General features: G+C 39.7%; 1 protein-coding gene across 1 annotated transcript in view; it reads right to left on the bottom strand.

The window, feature by feature from the left end:
* Map3k2 (mitogen-activated protein kinase kinase kinase 2) overlaps positions 1–19,587 on the bottom strand; it is a 73,663-nt gene that overhangs the window by 8,884 nt on the left and 45,192 nt on the right. Inside the window, exons 9-16 of the mRNA NM_011946.3 lie at positions 19,147–19,226; positions 18,072–18,139; positions 17,832–17,924; positions 15,700–15,906; positions 10,576–10,724; positions 9,377–9,508; positions 7,234–7,363; positions 1,139–1,316 (exon numbers count right to left, since the gene is read on the bottom strand). Coding sequence (NP_036076.2) covers positions 1,139–1,316; positions 7,234–7,363; positions 9,377–9,508; positions 10,576–10,724; positions 15,700–15,906; positions 17,832–17,924; positions 18,072–18,139; positions 19,147–19,226 — 1,037 coding nt within the window. The remainder of the gene's footprint in view (positions 1–1,138; positions 1,317–7,233; positions 7,364–9,376; positions 9,509–10,575; positions 10,725–15,699; positions 15,907–17,831; positions 17,925–18,071; positions 18,140–19,146; positions 19,227–19,587) is intronic.

The raw sequence follows: 19,587 nt of genomic DNA, 5'->3' as shown, positions 1-19,587 counted from the left end.
AAACTTTTATTGTTTTCGATCATTTTCTAACATTAACAATTGTGTCTCCATCCTACAAAGAATACAAGCATTATAAATTATTTGCCTTTGAGTTCCTAAAATGTGTATTTTCTTTTCTGATTGGGAAGTAGGAAATGGCTATTTTATGATCTAACTAAAAACTATTATGTAATTTATCAATTCCATTTTAAGGCACTAATAACTAAACAAACGCACAGCCCTGCCATGACACAGCCCTGCCATGACACAGCCCTGCCAGGGTATAGTCACCAGCATAATTTCTCTTCTTCCTTACCTGGGACACTCGCAGATACCTTAAATCATGCAGAATCCAATAAAATGTATTTTCCAAAAACAACAGAGCTAAGCATATTATGAAAATACCACATCAAATCACCACCACAGCAACAGTTTTTATTTCTGTAAAGCAATCATCAATTTATTATAAATAATTATATGAGCTGACATTCAAAATCCTTGGAAAATCTGATGGTGCAATCAAAACATAACTCAGCTATTGATGGAAATGTCCTTGTTCTTCAAACACATAAACAGAAATTACATGAAGACCTATCAGAACTGCATCGCTTCACTGTGTGTTTTAAAATCCGTAAGTAAATACCCCGCATAGTGGGAAGTCCCATATCAGTGTGAGGAGCCAAGCTCTGTGTTAGGCTGGGCAGGAGTGGGCAGGAGGTGAGGTAATCTCCTCGGGTGATCTCAGAACCCATTTTCACCCCAGTCATTATTTCTAAGTTCAACCATCGTACAGGTAGCTGTTATCTGTTTCAAAAGTTTATACATACCTTTGAAGTTTAGAAAAAAAATCATGCATCATTTTATGATTTGTATTTTTTTAAGACACTGATAACCAAGAGTACTTTAAAAGTTATTCAGGGAAATAAGAGCTTTTTAATGTTGAGATTTGCTTAAGACAAAATCCTTCCAAAGAAGGAAAAATAGGTTCAAAGGCTCAAATATTTAGTCAAGTTTGCCTTGACAAGGTATAACTGAAATGGCATTAATACTTACAATTCATATATTCTACTTCCAAGGTACAAAGGATAATTTAACTGGCAATTTTAAATGTGGAGGAAAATAAGGTAACTTTCCAGGTGACTCTGATGTCCAAACTTACCAGATGTCTGCTTTTCTTCCATAGCCTTCTCCACTGATGACCTCAGGACTCATCCAGTATGGCGTGCCTGTGACAGACTTCATTCCTGTGCCTGAGAGACAGATGGTCTGAAGCCGTTTACTAGCCCCAAAGTCTCCTAACTTGATATTGCCTGTGGAATCCCTTAAGATATTTGCTCCTAAAAAATAAGAAATAGTCTTATTTCAATGATTTTATTGATATCCTAGAATGTATGTAGGTGACAAGAGAATTACTTTGTAGATGCTAATCTGTCTCCAAATTAGGCTGCTTGTCCACTCTGAGCAGTGCCTTGAAAACTGTATGTATCTTACATTAAGCACCTGCTGTTTGTACATTACTTAGCCAGGTATGTTTCAGAAGCTAATGAGTTTCCCCTATAAAGGACGGGACAGGGGCAGGTGAAGTGAAAAGAAAGGAGAACGGGCTAAGACTAAAGCTTGGTAAAGCACCAAGACAGGCTCGGCTCCATTTGTTTGCTATAAAGCAAGAAACCCATGGCTGAAGACTATTCTTTTTTTTTTCTTTTTCTTTTTTTAATATTTTTATTAGGTATTTTCCTCATTTACATTTCCAATGCTATCCCAAAAGTCCCCCATACCCTCCCCCCTACTCCCCTACCCACCCACTCCCACTTTTTGGCCCTGGCGTTCCCCTGTACTGAGGCATATAAAGTTTACATAACCAATGGGCCTCTCTTTCCACTGATGGCCGACTAGGTCATCTTTTGATACATATGCAGCTAGAGTCAAGAGCTCCGGGGTACTGGTTAGTTCATATTGTTGTTCCACCTATAGGGTTGCAGATCCCTTTAGCTCCTTGGGTACTTTCTCTAGCTCCTCCATTGGGGGCCCTGTGATCCATCCAATAGCTGACTGTGATCATCCACTTCTGTGTTTGCTAGGCCCCGGCATAGTCTCACAAGAGACAGCTATATCTGGGTCCTTTCAGCAAAATCTTGCTAGTGTATGCAATGGTGTCAGCGTTTGGAGGCTGATTATGGGATGGATCCCTGGATATGGCAGTCTCTAGATGGTCCATCCTTTTGTCTCAGCTCCAAACTTTGTCTCTGTAACTCCTTCCATGGGTGTTTTGTTCCCAATTCTAAGAAGGGGCAAAGTGTCCACACTTTGGTCTTCGTTCTTCTTGAGTTTCATGTGTTTTGCAAATTGTATCTTATATCTTGGGTATTCTAAGTTTCTGGGCTAATATCCACTTATCAGTGAGTACATATTGTATGAGTTCTTTTGTGATTGGGTTACCTCACTCAGGATGATGATAAATTCATTCTTTTTAATAATTGAGTAGTACTCCATTGTGTAAATGTACCACATTTTTTTATCCATTCCTCTATTGAGGGGCATCTGGGTTCTTTCCAGCTTCTGGCTATTATAAATAAGGCTGCTATGAACATAGTGGAGCATGTGTCTTTCTTACTAGTTGAAATATATTCTGAGACTATTCTCTTCATAAGCCAGCTTCTCCTCAAGAACTTCTAAAAGTACCTTCATCATCAAAACTAGGATCACATGCCTGCTCCAATATCATCTAAGCAGTAGTTCACTGTATCTTAAAGGAGTTCCTTTTACTCTATAGCTCAGACTTGCCTCAAACTTTCTGACTCAACCACCTCAGCCTTGGGGTGACAGGTACACACCACCATGCTACACTTTTGTTTTAAGGATTTCTATGGGGAAGGCAGGCAGGACAGTGCAGATAATCTACATTACAAGCCATGGAGAATGTGTATTCTCCATCTTCACAATGAGCTTCTGTATCTCAGAAAATCCCCCAGCCTCACCAGCAGTGCTTCTCCACAGGAGTTTACAATGCCTCTCATCAAAACCATTAAGTTTAAATGTCTGACCTACCAGTAATCCTCTAATGCAGCTGTAACTCCGCTGTTTATGGTCTCCTACCATCTAGTATATAAAAAGGGACTCAAGGAAAAAAAAATACCCAACCATCTCTAGAGTATTTAACGACAAAGAAGCAAAACAGACTTGTTTGCTTGAGATGTGGTCTTGCCATGTTGTTCAGGCTGGCAACTACAACGCTTGGGCTCAAGTGACTTTCCCAAACTTATCCCACTTTTCCTCAGGAGCTGAGACTACACGTGCTTAATAAGCCAGGTTTTAGTGCCTACAAGCAGAAAAAGACACCTTCCCTTCACTCACACACACACACACACACACACTCACATAACCCACAGACAAGAAGAGTCATCTCTAGGAAGGTGGCATCAATACTGAAACAATGCTCACCCACACCAGGAGCTGGGGGGGGGGGGAATAGGTAGCCAGGCTGCCAATATAGTTTGTATTTTTTAAAACTACTTATATTTTAGTAAAGTAAAAATCAGACTTTTCAAGCATATACAAAAATAGAAAGAATTGCTTGTATTCCCATTACCCAGATCCAACATCCAAGCAGACAACTGTCCCAAATTATTGTCACATACTTCCCCTCTTTTCACATAGTATCTGAGGCAAACTCAAGGCAGTGAGATCAATAAAGAACTAAACTAAGTGCACATCTTTAAAAGATAAAGCCTCTTATCACATCTAAAAGCATGAACAGTATTTAATATTATCAAAAATATTTGCAATTTTTTACAGCAAAAAAGAACCATCCAGGGGCTCAGTTGTTAAGTGCACTGGCTGCTCTTCCAGAGGACCTGGGTTCAAATCCCAGCAACCACATGGCAGTTCACAACTATCTGTAACCCCAGTTCCAGGGAATGACACCCTCACACCAATGCACATATAATAAAATTAAATAAATGATTTAAAAAATCCATCCAAGTAAGATCCACATAGTGAGACTGTGTAATCTAAATCTCTCAAATATTCTTTTCATTTGCAGTTAGAAAGAAAAATTTAAACCTTTCTCACAGTTTAGATTTTGCTAATTGCATCCCAAGGAGTCATTATAATCTGCTGTCTGTCAGCGATATACAGACAAATAGTGATGTGTGTGTGCATGTATGTGTGCATGTGTATGCCCTACCTGGTTTTGCAGGCAAACATCTATAATCTTAGTACTCAAGAGCCAAAGGCAAACTTCCAGATCACCAACCTAGACTATAAAGAGATACTGCCTCAAAACAACAGAAGACCCAAACCAAAGCAAAACAAAAGACATTAAGGATGGGTAAGGAGGCTTGTTATTCAAGGTTGACAACCTGCATTCAGATCCCAAACACACATGTAAAAGCCGTATGTGTCTGCATGCATCCAGGACACAGACAGGAGGTTGAATGGTGCTTTTTGCCAGCCAGCTTAGCTGAAAAATGGTGAGATCTAGATTCAGTGAAAGATCCTGACCCAAGAAAACAAGACAGAAACAGAGCAGGACATTTCCTGTCCTCTTCTAGCCTCTGTGCACTCACCCACCACCCACCCCTACACACAAATAAAACCATCGATAGTATAGTTCCTTTGCTTTTTCAATATATAGATCAGGCTGGCTTTAAACTCATAGAGATGCACACACCTCTGTTGCCTAAAGGCATGTACCACCACCATACCATGTCTGTCAACAGTATAGATGCCTGAAAGGGAAAAAAGGATATAGAACAGGGCCAGAGAGATGGCTCAATGAGTAAAAGTACTGTGCCTGTGACATATATGGTGGAAGAGAACTCCTTCAAGTTGTTCTCTACCCTCTGTGCATGCACTGTGGCACTAGCTTGCATGTGTTCCACACACACATAAATAAAATGTGATGAATTCAGAGAGAAAAGGAGAAGGAAGGAGTGGGAGAGGGAGAGAAGAGGGAGGATGATAGGGGAGGCAGGAATAGACTTTAGAAATGAGTGTGTTTCCTAACAGTAATGTCCCACAGGTCTGAAATTATGTAAAATCAATTATCTTTACCTTTCCTTTTGCCACTTATAAGTTGTGCATTAAAATTAGAAGACACAGAACAATTAAAAAGTATATTCTAGAAAACAAATACATTGCCTTTTGGTGGCCACCATTTTCCTTCTGTCTTGCTTAAATTTACAAGCTTGAGGGGCTATTTTCTCCTTTATCCATCTATTTGTCTTGTAATATTTATTTCTTTATCAGCTTGCTTCCTTCCCCCTCACCTGACCAAGGCAGGTCATTATACATCCTGGGAAGATTAGAAGATCTATGTATAAAGAAGATGGCTCCCTCTGTTTCTTTTCCTACCTCATTATGAAAGCCAAAGAGAGGCTCGCTTGACAAAGAATAGATTTTCCTAACTGAATAATTTCTTTAAAGGGTTCTTTAAGCTATCAGGTTTTATACGTAAGAAGCCCCAGTCTGGTGCATGCCATCTGCCTCAGGAACTCTGCATACTAACTAGACTCATACTAGAAATTAGTGTTCAATCACCAGGAACGATGGGCAATTTTCCTCTTGGCCTATCTCATCTGGACAGTCAGGACGTACCACACATATAGGAAAGCAGAAGTCGGGAACTTGTAAAAGTGCCAACAAAGATTAATGACTAAATATTATATGGGCACATTTACTTTTTTAATTCAGTGATTTTAATTCAGTAATTAATTCTAAATGTTGGGTCATACCCAGTTTTTACATACTCAAATAGGCTTAACAGTACAGAGATTTGAGCACTCTCAAGTTTAACACATCCCTACCATTAGCTCACTTCGCATACTCATTTCTGTATCTGACCCTTAGGGGAAATGTGAATTCCCCCTGGCTGGAGCTCATTAGTGCTCAGTCTGGGGAATCCTCCCTCCCTCCTCTTTATTCTTTCATGACATCTATTCCCAAGACTCTGCATAAACTGCAACACAAAGTATGTCATCACAGTAGCTAAATTTTAAGTAGTGAGCACCAAAATTGTTTTAAATATTGCAACATGTTAACATATTTGATCCTTTCAAGAATCCTATAAATTGTTGAGCAATGGTAGCACACACCTTCAATTCCAGCACTCCGGAGGCAGAGGCAGGCAGATTTCTGAGTTTGAGGCCAGCCTGGTCTACAGAGTGAGTTTCAGGACAGCCAGGGCTACACAGAGAAAGCCTGTCTCGAGATAGAGAAAAAAAAATCCCATAAATTGAATACTATTGACTCTCACTTAAGAATAAATAATGAGGAGACATAGGTACATCACAGGGGTAGAGAACTTGGGCCAGTATATGCAATTTCCTGGGTTCCATATCTAGACACTAGGGGTTTCAACATGGGGAGGGAAGAAAAATGAAGGATAAAGAAGAAAAGGGGATGGAAAGATTAATGAGGATATAGAAAGATTAGTATGTCCAAGGTTATAGTTAGTATCAGATAAAGTCCAAGTTTGAATTCAACTCTGGGGTGGCAGAGCCTCTACTCAGCATTCTAGGCCTAGTTAACACACACACAAACATGCCCACATTATTCTAGGCCTAGTTAACACATACAAACATGCCCACATTATTCTAAGCCTAGTTAACACACACAAACATGCCCACATTATTCTAGGCCTAGTTAACACACACAAACATGCCCACATTATTCTAGGCCTAGTTAACACACACAAACATGCCCACATTATTCTAGGCCTAGTTAACACACACAAACATGCCCACATTATTCTAGGCCTAGTTAACACATACAAACATGCCCACATTATTCTAGGCCTAGTTAACACACACAAACATGCCCACATTATTCTAGGCCTAGTTAACACACACAAACATGCCCACATTATTCTAGGCCTAGTTAACACACACAAACATGCCCACATTATTCTAGGCCTAGTTAACACACACAAACATGCCCACATTATTCTAGGCCTAGTTAACACACACACAAACATGCCCACATTATTCTAGTTAACACACACACACAAACATTATTCTAGGGTTTCTGAATGAAATTCATTCTATGGGTCCTTACAGCAAAGCTATCGTCCAAGAAAAATCTGAACTGCAGAACTAGTCTGACTGGACACTGACAGAATTCATGAGAAAGTTATAGAAGCGTTTTCCTATGGCAGTTTACAGGTAGATACATTATGTTAAATGTCCAATGCCATAATGACATGTCTTCATTCGAACCAAACTGTATTTAAAATAAAAGTAAATCGTGGCTTACCTTTGATATCTCTATGGACAATCATATTACTATGCAAATAATGGACCCCCTCCAGAATCTGACGGGTGTACTTCCTCGTCACGTTCTCAGTAAGAGCTCCGTAGGCTTTTAGTTGGTCCTTAATTGAACCCTAGAATAAAAGAAAATAACTAAACCTTCAGTTTAAAATAAAAACTGCTGCTAAATCCTTATTTTTAAGAGAATCCTACTTCATGTCTGAGAGATTCTTAGTGGAGAAGACAGGAGTTCTCAGGAAAATAACTGCATAGTTTCTGTTCTTTCAGATTACTTATGTTGAACTAATTTCTTTGAGATTAACAAATTATAAGGTTTCCATATTTGTAGAACCTTTAATACAACCACAATTTGTTTTCAAAAAATAACGTTTAAGCTAACTTACACTGGAAGCAGAATATCTGAAAACATAATAGTAGCATACAAATCTAGTGAGTAGCAGTGAGGTCACTATAACAACGATGCATAACGAACGGTAAGAGTTACTGATGCTTGTGTGACATCAACACTGTCTACAACAGCACTGCCAGGTACTGATCGGCAGGCTCGAAAGGCAACCTTCCACCTTCAACATGGAACTCTAGCCATCTACTACCATAAAGACCTATAAATCAAATTTCTCCTTCCTAACTCACTCTACTAAATTATAAGAATATTGTTTTTTTTCTTTTTAGTTTTTTAAAAATTATTTTTGTCAAGTCTAGGTTGGCTTTGAACTTGAAATCCTCCTACCTCTACCTCCTGAGTGCTGTGATCACAGAAGTGTGCCACCATGCCTGGAGTAAGGCACCCATCTCTTAATGAGTAAAGATGCTAACTGCCATCTTGAAATTTTATTAGAATTAAAATTTACTCTATACATACAAAAGGAATATACAGTGGTCACAATTTCATTTTACAATTACGAATGAAATCACTGCCACATTCTCCAGCAATAATTGTTGTCTCCAGGGACTCTGTCTGTAAGCTAGGCCTATTCCTGTAAGCTTCTAATCTCCAGACAATCTAACCTAGGCCTAGAATGTTTTCAGCCTCTGAGACTTACTGCTGAATAAGCTCACCCTTTCTAGTTCTTTCTAGTCTCTGGCTGGCTGGTTCAACTCAGGTGGTTCAACTCTACTCCTCTCCAAGCTGACTGATTCAAATTGGCTTCTCTGAGCTTCTGACTGAATTGCTCTACTTGGCCTCAAACTAACTTTGGCAATCTGTTCTAATCTTTTGGCTCCTTCTCATTCTCTGGTCTGTTCTAGCTTGTTCTCACTTGTCTCTCTATAACTGTCCCAGTAAAACTGTGCTCGCTCGCACGCGCTCGCTCTCTCACTCATTCTCTCTCTCTCTCTCTCTCTCTCTCTCTCTCTCTCTCTCTCTCTCCCTCCCTCCCTCCCTCCCTCCCTCCCTCCCTCCCTCCCTCCCTCCCTCCCTCCCTCAACTTGCCTCTCCTTGCTGTCTGTTCGCCTGTTCCCATGTGAGTTGGGCACATCCTATCTCTGACTCATTCTGCCAGTTCTTTCTCTGATTCGTCACTTTGCCCCTCAATTAGATATCACTTTCAAACATGGCTGCTTCCTTCTATATATTAACTTTACATTCATTGCTTGATACAAAAGATGTGTACTAAGGGTGTATCTGTATTCCAACCAGAGGGATTAAAGGTGCCATGTGTGTGTCTGTATTCCAGGCAGAGAATACAGACCTAGAAGGCCTTAGGATGTGGTCAGAGTAGCCATGTTGCTGGATTAAAAATAAAAAATTAAAAAAAAAAATATATATACACACACACATATGTATGTATATATAACATATATACACACATACATACATATATGTGTATGATATGCATAATACATGTGTATATACATATTTGTTTAATATACATACTATATATGTATAATAGTATATAATATATACTTTAAATTGGTAATGTTTAAAATTGAATATTCCTATGTACCAGTATTACATCTCAGATACTTTCTTATCTACAAGAAAAACCGAAACTTTACACTAGACGATGATCAGCAGTTCTACGGTAGGCAGGCAATGTCAGTACAAAAGTTCATCTGTGACACAGCAGATCAAAAGACTGAACTGAAATCTCTTCACCTTATTTTTAAAAGGAATGTGAACTTACCCCTGGCATATACTCCATAAAGATGGAAAGTGTTTTCTCCTGAGGATCCCTCAAACAGCCATAATACTGAACAATTCGCTCATGCAACAAGTTTTTCAACAACTGAATTTCACACTCAAGTGCATTTACTTCCTGAAAGACAGAACTCCTGCTAAGTCTTTTTTAAAAAAACATTTACTACATTTCTCTGAATTCTATGTGTGTGTGTCTCTGAACGTCTACTCCATGTGTATGCCTCTGAATGTCTATGTGTGTGTATGTCTCTGAATGTCTATGTGTGTGTATGCCTCTGAATGTCTACTCTATGTGTGTGTATGTCTCTGAATGTCTACTCTGTGTGTGTGTTGTCTGTACAGGCACCATGAAAACCATGCAGAGGGCAGAGACAACTTGCAGGAATCAGTTCTCTCCTTCAACCACGTGGGTCCCTGGGAGGTGGATTCTGGGTACTGGGTGGCAAGCATCTTTACCTGCTAAACAATTTCACTGACCCTGTGTTAAGTCTTTAAAGCATAATAAAAGCAAAACACTCTTAGCTCATGGACTATCATGGTGATTTCATTATGAAATGGTTACTGTTACATACAACATTTTAGTCTCTAACCAATGTATTTTTTTAATTTTAATTTTTTAACATATGTGAATATGTCTGGACCACATGTATGCAGTGCCCTCAGAGGCCAGAAGAGGGTGTTCCACCAGCCCTGGATATGAAGTTAAGAGAGAGTTGTGAGCCTCTATGTGGGTATTGCAAACTGAGCCTGGGTCTTTCCTAAGAGCAGTCAATGTTCTCAACTGCAAGCCATGTCTCCAGACCTCAATGCCTTTTATTTAAGAGCCACGGTTGCATGCTAAGGTAACAGCAGGTCAGCCTAGAAACACAACGAAGCACTAACACAGCTGGCCGTTTCCCACAATCCCCAAATTCCACCATATGTTGTTATGTTACATTTTAAAACTTCGTATCTACATTCAGGCAGTCTTAGGGAGGGGTGCACACACATCCACAGCACAACTGTGGCTGTCAGAGAATATGTAGGAGTTGGCTCTCCTCTTCTGCCATGTGGGCTCTGGGTAATGAAAGACGTCTCTCTGGTTGAAGCAATCTGACTAGTCCTGCTTTTGTTCTTGCTTTGTTTCCCCTCCAAAGAAGAAAAAGCTTTTACAGTGGCCAGGTGATCTGCAAGAGGCCTTTTTACCTTGCTGGTCTCTGGGCTCTCAGGGTTAAACTGAACTTGCTTAACAGCCAGCTCTCTTCCGGTATCAACATCATAGCAGAGGTAGACCCTACCAAAAGCTCCTTGGCCAAGCAGCTTGCCCAGTCTCCAGTTGGTCGGAGCTCGAGGTGCTGAAAAAGAACACATTCCTAAAATAAAATGTGATTCACTCAGATCCCTGAACATTCTAGATACAAGGGGAAATGATGACCACTCAAATCTTTCAAAAATGGTCTCCTTATTCTAAGAATTCTAACTCAACGTTTGATCTCATGATTCCTGTTTCCCAAATGCAAATGTGACAGCCATCTTTCACTCAATCTAAAATAAAATACATCGACTATATGATGCCCTATTTTTCCATATTTTATTACAGAAAATTACAAATATTTATAAATAGTCTTGTCAGACCCATCTATAACAAAGAAGTGTGGAAAAGGTATCATTTCCGCTCTCTATAGGAGAATCCAGGCAATATATAAAATTACAACTTTATCTTATGTATATGAGTGTTTTCCCTGCATGTGTGCATATTGTGCACCATATGCATACAGTGCCCAAAGAAGCCAGAAAGGGACACAGACTTACCCAGAAGTGGATTTACAAATGGTTATAAGCTGCCTCTTGAGCGCTAAAAATCAAACCTAGATCCTCTGAAAGAGCAGCCAGTACTTCTAACTACTGAACCATCTCTCTCCAGACCCTATAACTTAAAAAAAAAAAATTATGTAGCCCTGGCTTCCTTACAACTTGCTACATTGTTCAGGCTGGCCTTGAACTTTTGGTATGCCTGCTCTCAAGAATTGAAATTATAGTTGTGTACCACTCTGCCTGGAGAAAAAAATCATAACTTTTACTGAACATTTTTGATCACAGAGTACAGGATACCCAATTAACCTAAAATCTAAGGAAAAGGAGGCACTCTAAACCAAGATGAAAAAGAAATGGTGAATCACAGAGAAAAGTCCATTCCAGCAAGTAAGGAACGCCAAGCCTCACTACAACATGTGGCTACCATGACAGCACTGAACCCCAGGAAAAGCAAATATACATGGGGTCCTACTTGCACAATATCTGCTGTTTATCTCTTCCTTGAACTCATAGAAGTGAGAGATCACAGAGAACCACACTTGGTGGTCAAGGTTAGAGAATGGAATGGTCCTGTGATAGCTAACCATGGTGACACATATTTTTTATTTTTTTATTTTTTTATTTTTTTTTTTTGGTTTTTCAAGACAGAGTTTCTCTGTGTAGCCCTGGCTGTCCTAGAACTCACTTTGTAGACCAGGCTAGTCTTGAACTCAGAAATTCGCCTGCCTCTGCCTCCCAAGTGCTGGGATTAAAGATGTTACGCCCAGCAGTAACACTTAATTTTAATCCTATAACTAAGAAGGCAGAGGCAGGTGGATCTCCCGTAACAGTTCCAGGGCACCAGGGCTATAAAGTGAGAGCTGTACCCCAAAACAAAAACTGTCTTAAACTTCTTGAAGAAGAGTGAAAAGCATGTTACCACCATGTTAGAGCAGTGGAAAAGGAAAAGACACAAAACCAACACCTTCTCAGATTAAGAGATGAAAACCTATGGCCCTGGCCATCAAGAGTTTCTCCACTCCAGAAAAGTGGGAAGGATCTGGGATAAAGCCGATCTCTGAAAACGAAGAAATGGGGTCTGCTCAGGAGTGAAGGCAGGCACACTGTCTCCCTTATGCTAGGCTTTGAAAAGAAGCAACAACCTCCTGCTCAGAGAGCAGGATGAGGATACAGCTTCCTTCTCTGAGAAGCAAGAACAACAAAAGCACCAAATGCTGGGGCTAGAGCACTATCATCTAGAAGATCATCTCTGCAAAGCTCTAGGGGAATTCGAAGTCCAAGGTGCACAGGTACAGGAGCAAACAAAATAACCAACCCCGTAAAATGGGACTACACTGACTCAAACTCTCTGGAAGTCAACAAGGCAGAAGCATTGTGCATATGCCTGGGCATGAACCTTATTTATCTCAGTCTTCATGATCCTACAAATGATGTCTGGCACTCCATGTAAAACTGTAAGACACATAAAAGCAAACTTAAAACACAAACAAACCAACAAACAAATACACAAATGCACACAAACAGCACACACATACCCCAGGCATAGTGGAGCACACCATTTATCCCAGCACTCAGGAGGCAGAGGTAGAAAGATCTCTATGAGTTCAAGGCCAGCCTCATCTATAGAGGAAGTTACAGGACAGCCAAGGCCACATAGAATGAACCTGGGGGGGGGGGGGGATTACAAAGGAAGCAATCAACATAACCAGATTCAAGATAAGTCAGAAAATTTAAAATAGTTTTCAATAGGCAGAGGATATGGCTTAGTAGAACAGTGCACAAAACATTGTTTTCTGAGAGTTTGGTTGGTTGGTTGGCTGGTTGGTTGGTTGATTTTTTGAGACAGGGTTTCTCTGTGTAAACCCTGGCTATCCTAGAACTCACTCTGTAGACCAGGTTAGCCTCAAACTCAGAGATCTACCAGCCTCTGCTTCCCAAGTGCTAGGAATAAAGGCACACATTATTCTAGTTAATACACACACAACTCTCTCTCTCTCTCTCTCTCTCTCTCTCTCTCTCTCTCTCTCTCTCTATCTCTCTCTCTCTGTCTCTGTCTCTCTCCACACCACTACCTACCACACACATGCACACATACACGCCACTAAAATTAAAATCATTTTAAAAAGTGATCAACATATTAAAGGTCTGGATGGTAGACAACATGCAAGACCAGATGTACAGTCAAATGAAACTGCTGGAATGAATATGTCCTCTCAATAAGATCATAAACAGGTAAACCCTTAAGTCCCAGCACTTGGGAGGTGAAGACATGAAGATCAACAGTTCAAGGTCATCTTGGTCACCTTCCAATACCCATGGGATTTGAGGCCAGTCTAGAATACATGTCAAGATTCTGCCTCACAAAAGAGGGATTTCTCAAAGGAGAGCAATAAAGAGAACAAAATGAGGGCACAGGGTGGAGCAGCAACACAAGCACAGGACCACGAGGAGGTCTGAGAGGCAGCCAGAGAGAAAGAGCATACTATTTGCTGAAGAAGACAAAGACTGAAAGTGAATTCCTCCTTGAAAAATATATAGGCCAGAAGACAAGGGATAATTTAAAAGCACTGGTTTTTATATTCTATTTTTTTAAGACTTATTTATTTATTATATTTAAGTACACTGTAGCTGTCCTCAGACACTCCGGAAGAGGGCATCAGATCTCATTACAGATGGCCGTGAGCCACCATGTGGTTGCTGGGATTTGAACTCAGGACCTTTGGAAGAGCAGTCAGTGCTCTTAACCACTGAGCCATCTTTCCAGCCCCTTATATTCTATTTCTTTAGAAAATTTATATGCAGAAAAATATCTTTCAGAAAATGAAGGGAAAAACACCTTTCAAACAAATAAATGTTAAATTAATGCATTGCCAATAGACTTGTATTACCAAAAAAAGGGTAAATTCACTTCTTCAAGCAAGACTATTATACCTTACTGAATCTTGACTCTAAATAAACTGAAGGTATGCACAAAACACATATGAAAGATTTTCTTTCCTCCTTTTTTTCTTTGTTTATGTGTATGGGTGTTTTGCCTGTATGTATATCTATGCACCTTATGTTTGCCTACTGCCCTCGGAACCCAGAAGAAGGCACTGAATCCTCTGGAACTGGAGTGACGGACAGTTGTGAGCTGGGAACTGAGCCCAGGTCCTCTGGAAAAGTAGCCAGAGTTCTTACCTGCTGAGCCACTGCTCCAGACCCTTCTCTCCTTGTTTTCAAACTCATTAAAGACAGTGGTGAAGAACAAAGTAAATGCAAGGTAGTAACCAAAACACGGCTTTGGACCACACAAAATTTGTTACAGTCTCTATCTTCAGGCCAGTGATGAAGATGCTGGGGGTAAAGTTCAAAACTGGAATGTTGGATCGTTCTCCCTTGGGCTGGGAATCCCAAAAAGGATAAATAAAACAAAATGAACCAGGACCATCAAGCTTCCTGACCACAGACTAAACATGACCAGCCTCTCTGTGCTCCACCACCATGCCTTTCCTTCTACGATGGACTCTACCCCAAAGCTCATCAGTCAAAACAAACTCTAAAGTCGGTCTGGTCAAGTATTTTGCCACAGCAACAAGAAACAAGCTAATGTATATTCTTAACAAGTGTTACAGGTGTAACACTAACTCCTCCACACCACAAATTCACACACGTAAAAATACACACACACACATATACACACACATGCACGTACAGACAGACACATGAACATACAAACTGATATACTCAAAAATAAGAATGGAACTAGAAAGATGGCAACTCAATGTTGATGGAACTATTTTGGAAAGTTCTGGAAACTTGAGTAAGTGGAGCCTTGGTAGAGAAAGTTTATCACTGGTCAGGAGGGTGCCTCTGAAGGTTTTATCTCACCTCCCTAAGCCTAAGTCTAAACCTAAGCTTGAGTCTAAGCCTAAGCCATCCAAGAACCAAGTTCTACGTATCTAGTCCTACTTGTCATCTCCTATGAGGTACGTATGTCCTCTCTTTGTCCTACTGTGTCTCCTCAACCAGTGCTTCTACCACCATGGTACTCTGCCTCGGCACAGACCAAGAATCAATGGAGCCAAGGACCGTAGACTAAAACCTTGCACCAAAATAAACCTTTCCCTTAAGTTGTTTTGGTAAGATATTGAATCAGTAATGAACACACACATCTAGTAAATCTCTAAGCATATTTATGATCTAGATTAAATGCTATACTGTAATTTTTTTCTCCACAAACCAATCTCCTCATTAGGCTATCTCTTACAAGTCTCATGCAATGTCTCAGTGCTTAACAGACATGTAGACTAGAATGGGTAAGAACAATTAGTAACAATTTTCCTTAAAAAAAAAAGAAGAGCAATTAGCTAAGCTAATTAGCAATAACACACACATCTAATAGGATAGCCACCTTTAAAAAACATATTACTATCTCTTATGAAGAGAGTCATTTTTCCCTGAGTTCTGACTTACCATTTACTCCTGGTGACACAAAACTATGTAATGTTTCTGCTAGACATTTCTATTACTTACAACGGCTGGGTGGGCTGATGTCTGTGACAGTCAAAGTAGGATTGTCTATGTCACTCCCCCGTCTTCTTATTCGACTGTCGTCATACTCTGGGGTAAAGACACTGCTTCCACTACTAGTGCTTAAGGAGTGATCAGTAGGACTGAAGCTCACAGGAGACCGGAAACTGGTGCCCTGGGTCCTTCTAGCTCTTGGAAAAGTCTTCCGACCTACAAAGAGAAAACATAATTAACTGACTCCCCGTGTACTACACTTTAAAGAAACTTAAACATCTATAGTATGGGAAATAAAACTGCCTTGATAATCTAGGCTGAAATAACAGTGATTATGTGTGTGAAGGTGGTAGTGGATATAAATTCAAGTACTCTGTTATGGAAAGTGCACATATACTCATGTGCACATGAAAAACACAGAAAAAAACCCTTCACTTTCACAGAAAAAAAATTTTCATTTCCAATAATGGCTTTAAAATAAACATAAAAACAAATTAGAAAGTTACCAGTAGCAGAGAGATACTCTCTGTTCTGGTTGGTCTTGTTTTGTCAACTTGACACAAGCTAAAGTCATCTGGGAAGAGGAAATCTCAACTGAGGAACTACCTTCATCAGACTGGCTTGTAGGCAAGTCTGTGGAACACTTTCTGGATTAATGACAGATGTGGGAGGGTCCAGCTCACTGTAGGTGGGGCCACCCCTAGACAGATGATCCTGAGCTGTGTATGAAAGCTGTCTGAGCAGGCCATGAGAGCAAACCAGTAAGCAGCATTTTTCCATGGCTTCTGCTTCAGTTCCTACCTTGACCTCTTTTCATGATGGACTATAACCTGCTAGGCAAAATAAACCCTTTTATCCCCAAGTTGTTTTTGGTCATGATGTTTATCATAGTAGCAGATAGCAAACTAAGACACTGGCACATCTACATTCATCCACAACAGCGAAGAAATGGAAACAGTCTAGATATCCAACAAGATATGGATCATGAAAATGTGATCCACATACTGTAGCGGGTTGAATAGGAATGGCCCCCCAGGCTTATAGATTTGAAAGCTTGGACTCCAGTGATGCACTATTTGGGAAATATGGTGTGGCTTTATGGGAGGCAGTGTGTCACTGGGGGTGGGCTTTGAGATTTCAAATGTCCAAGCTAGGCCCAGTGTCTCCCTTTCCTGCTGCCCTCTAATCCAAATGTAGAACTCTCAGCTATCTCTCCAGCACCATGTCTGCCATGCTTCCACCACGACCATAATGAACTGAATCTCAGAAACTTTAAGTCAGCCCCAATTAGGTGTTTCCTTTAAGAGAGTTACCATGATCGTGGTGTCTCTTCACAGCAATAGAACACTAAGATATGTCTGGTACATATACATGCATACAGAGATCCAGGTCAACATTGGGTATCTTCTTCAATCACTGTCACCTTTATTATCTATCTACCTATCTATGGCATAATCATGTAATTTATTTATTAATTTCATTTATTTAAGACAGGGTATCTAACTATGTAATTCTGTAATTCTGATTGGCCTGGAACCCACAATGTAGACCAGGGTGGCCTTTCAAGTGCTAGGATTAAAGGCATGGGCCATGTGCCCAGCTGCCATCATTATTTTTTGGCATACAAATTTTGGGCCTCTCACTGAACCTGAGGTTCACTGATCCAGCTACACTGGCCAAGCTTCGGGGCCTACTTATTCCACACCCTCTCTTCCACACTCAGGTAAGGGGTGCACACTGCTGTGCCCAGCCTCTATATGGGCTCTGAGGGCCTGAATTCAGGTTCCTGTGCTTAAGCAGCACACACTCTGTTACCAGTCAGTTACCAGTAAAAAAGTCTCTTGTCCTATTTTTTTGTTTTGTTTGAAACCTTATAGCTAGCTGTCCTGGTACAATGTAGACCAAGCTGGCCCTGAACTCATAGAGATCCACCTGCCTCTGCCTCTTGAGTGCTAAGACTATGTACTCCTTACCATTCCTGGAAAAAGTTTATCTGCTTTTTTTTAACCAGAAAATTAAGTGACTCAAAAACAAATTATTTGGTTATCATAAGTATGAGGCTTTTCAGATGTTTGCTCATCTTGTAATGTTTGCTTAGTGTTAATCTGTTCCTACAGTCTGAATGTAAGTTCAACACTTACCGTCATTATACTCCTGGTGATGATAGGAAACGTGGTACCTTCTTGGATATGTTCCTCCTTTTCCAAATTTCTCAAAAATGGGGTTATCATAGTCTGTTAAGTCATAAAAAATACTATCATCAAAAGTCAAATCTTTTTAATAATAAAAAGCATGTTATCATTTTTAATTCTTTCAAAAAATTTCCCCTCCTAACCAAACCATGACATAAACATTCAAGCATGTAGAATTTATAGTCTAACCTGTAAACTCCTGATGATTATCTGGGTAGCTCTGTGCCCTAGGCATCCGTGATTTTGGGTAGCTTTCTCTATAAATAGAAAATGTAAAATTAAATTGAAGGAGGGTATGCAATAAAACAAAAAAAATTTTAAGTAATATCTGTATTTCTACATGTGTTCGTGTTTGTGTGTATGTGTGTGTGTATAAAAGAGTTCACTTAAATACTAACATAATTTTTTAAAAAGAAAAACCTGTTTTGCAACACTCATTTGGAGCATACAGACAAAAGCCTAGCTTGTAAATCAAGTACGGGGTAAGGATGATAGATTCTGAAGCACGGAAGCATGAAGCATGAAGCACCTGTACATTGGCTCAGTGTTGGAAAATCATTTCTTTCCTGAAACTGTTTCTCAATCAACACTAAAGACATAATTTTAACTTATCAAACATTAATGTCAAATATTCAGGAGAGTTCACTAAAAATTTCCAATTTTTTTTTTTTTAAAGAGGTGGGCAGAGTAGATTTTCCAAGACACTGTCAGAGAGGTGTGGAAAAGAGGAAAATGGACGTGAATCGTCAAAGGTGTTTCTCTTTTCATGAAGCATCCCAGAGCAGACAGACAAGTAAAGCGTCAGATACCAACTCTGTGCTACAGAAAGACAGCAAAACCGCAATGTCCTTAGAACAGTAGAAGGCGCCCTGACAAATGCATATTAGGCACACAAAATAAACAATTTTTTAAAAAATGAAACTGCCAAAACCAATCATGAGTTTTATAAAAGTTTCAAGAGCTGTCATAAAACAATCATATGTAATCATATGTAATCATATCTGTTTGCACTTGCTTCAAACACATTTCAGACAAGCAGAAACAGTAGGAAAAAACCATAATGCAACAACTAATAAAGACATTGAATCCATGAAATTAAAAGATTTATTCACAGTATAAAAAACTTTACTTGCTGTCAGTGTAGACAATATCATTGAATTACACTCTTCATAATGTAGAATAAAAGAATTATTGATAACTCCATATTCTATATGTATGCATTTTTATCAATATGTACAAAAGGCAGAACTAAAATCATCATTACCCATCCAAAGGACTATCAAGTGACGGACAGCTTCCTGAGCCAGAATTTTCAGGGCTGCTTAAAGACAATGGATCCAGCATCTGGGAAAACAAAGAGCCCACCATGACTCAGCCTGACAATAACCAAAAGTCTCAACTCCTGCACCGTGCCTTCCTGGATGCTGCTGTGATCCTGCCTGGATAATACTAGACTGAACCTCTGAGCCTGTGAGCCAGCCCCAATTAAATTCTGTCCTTTGTATAAAACAAAAACAGAACTGTTTGAGACATGATGTAACATAAACTTCATACGTTTAAAGTATATAATGCAATGGTCTCTACTAGCATATCAAGAAATGAATATGACTTTCCCCACAATTTTATAATTATTTTAGAGTCTTCAAAAGGAACAGTAACCAATAGCAGCTACTGTCCAGAATTACTCATTTCTAAACATCCTATA

Source organism: Mus musculus, chromosome 18 (assembly GCF_000001635.26).
Source record: "Mus musculus strain C57BL/6J chromosome 18, GRCm38.p6 C57BL/6J".
In the NCBI taxonomy this organism is placed as follows: Eukaryota; Metazoa; Chordata; class Mammalia; order Rodentia; family Muridae; genus Mus; species Mus musculus.
The sequence above is the reverse complement of the archived record's forward strand: the minus strand, read 5'-3'. Positions and strand labels throughout refer to the sequence as shown.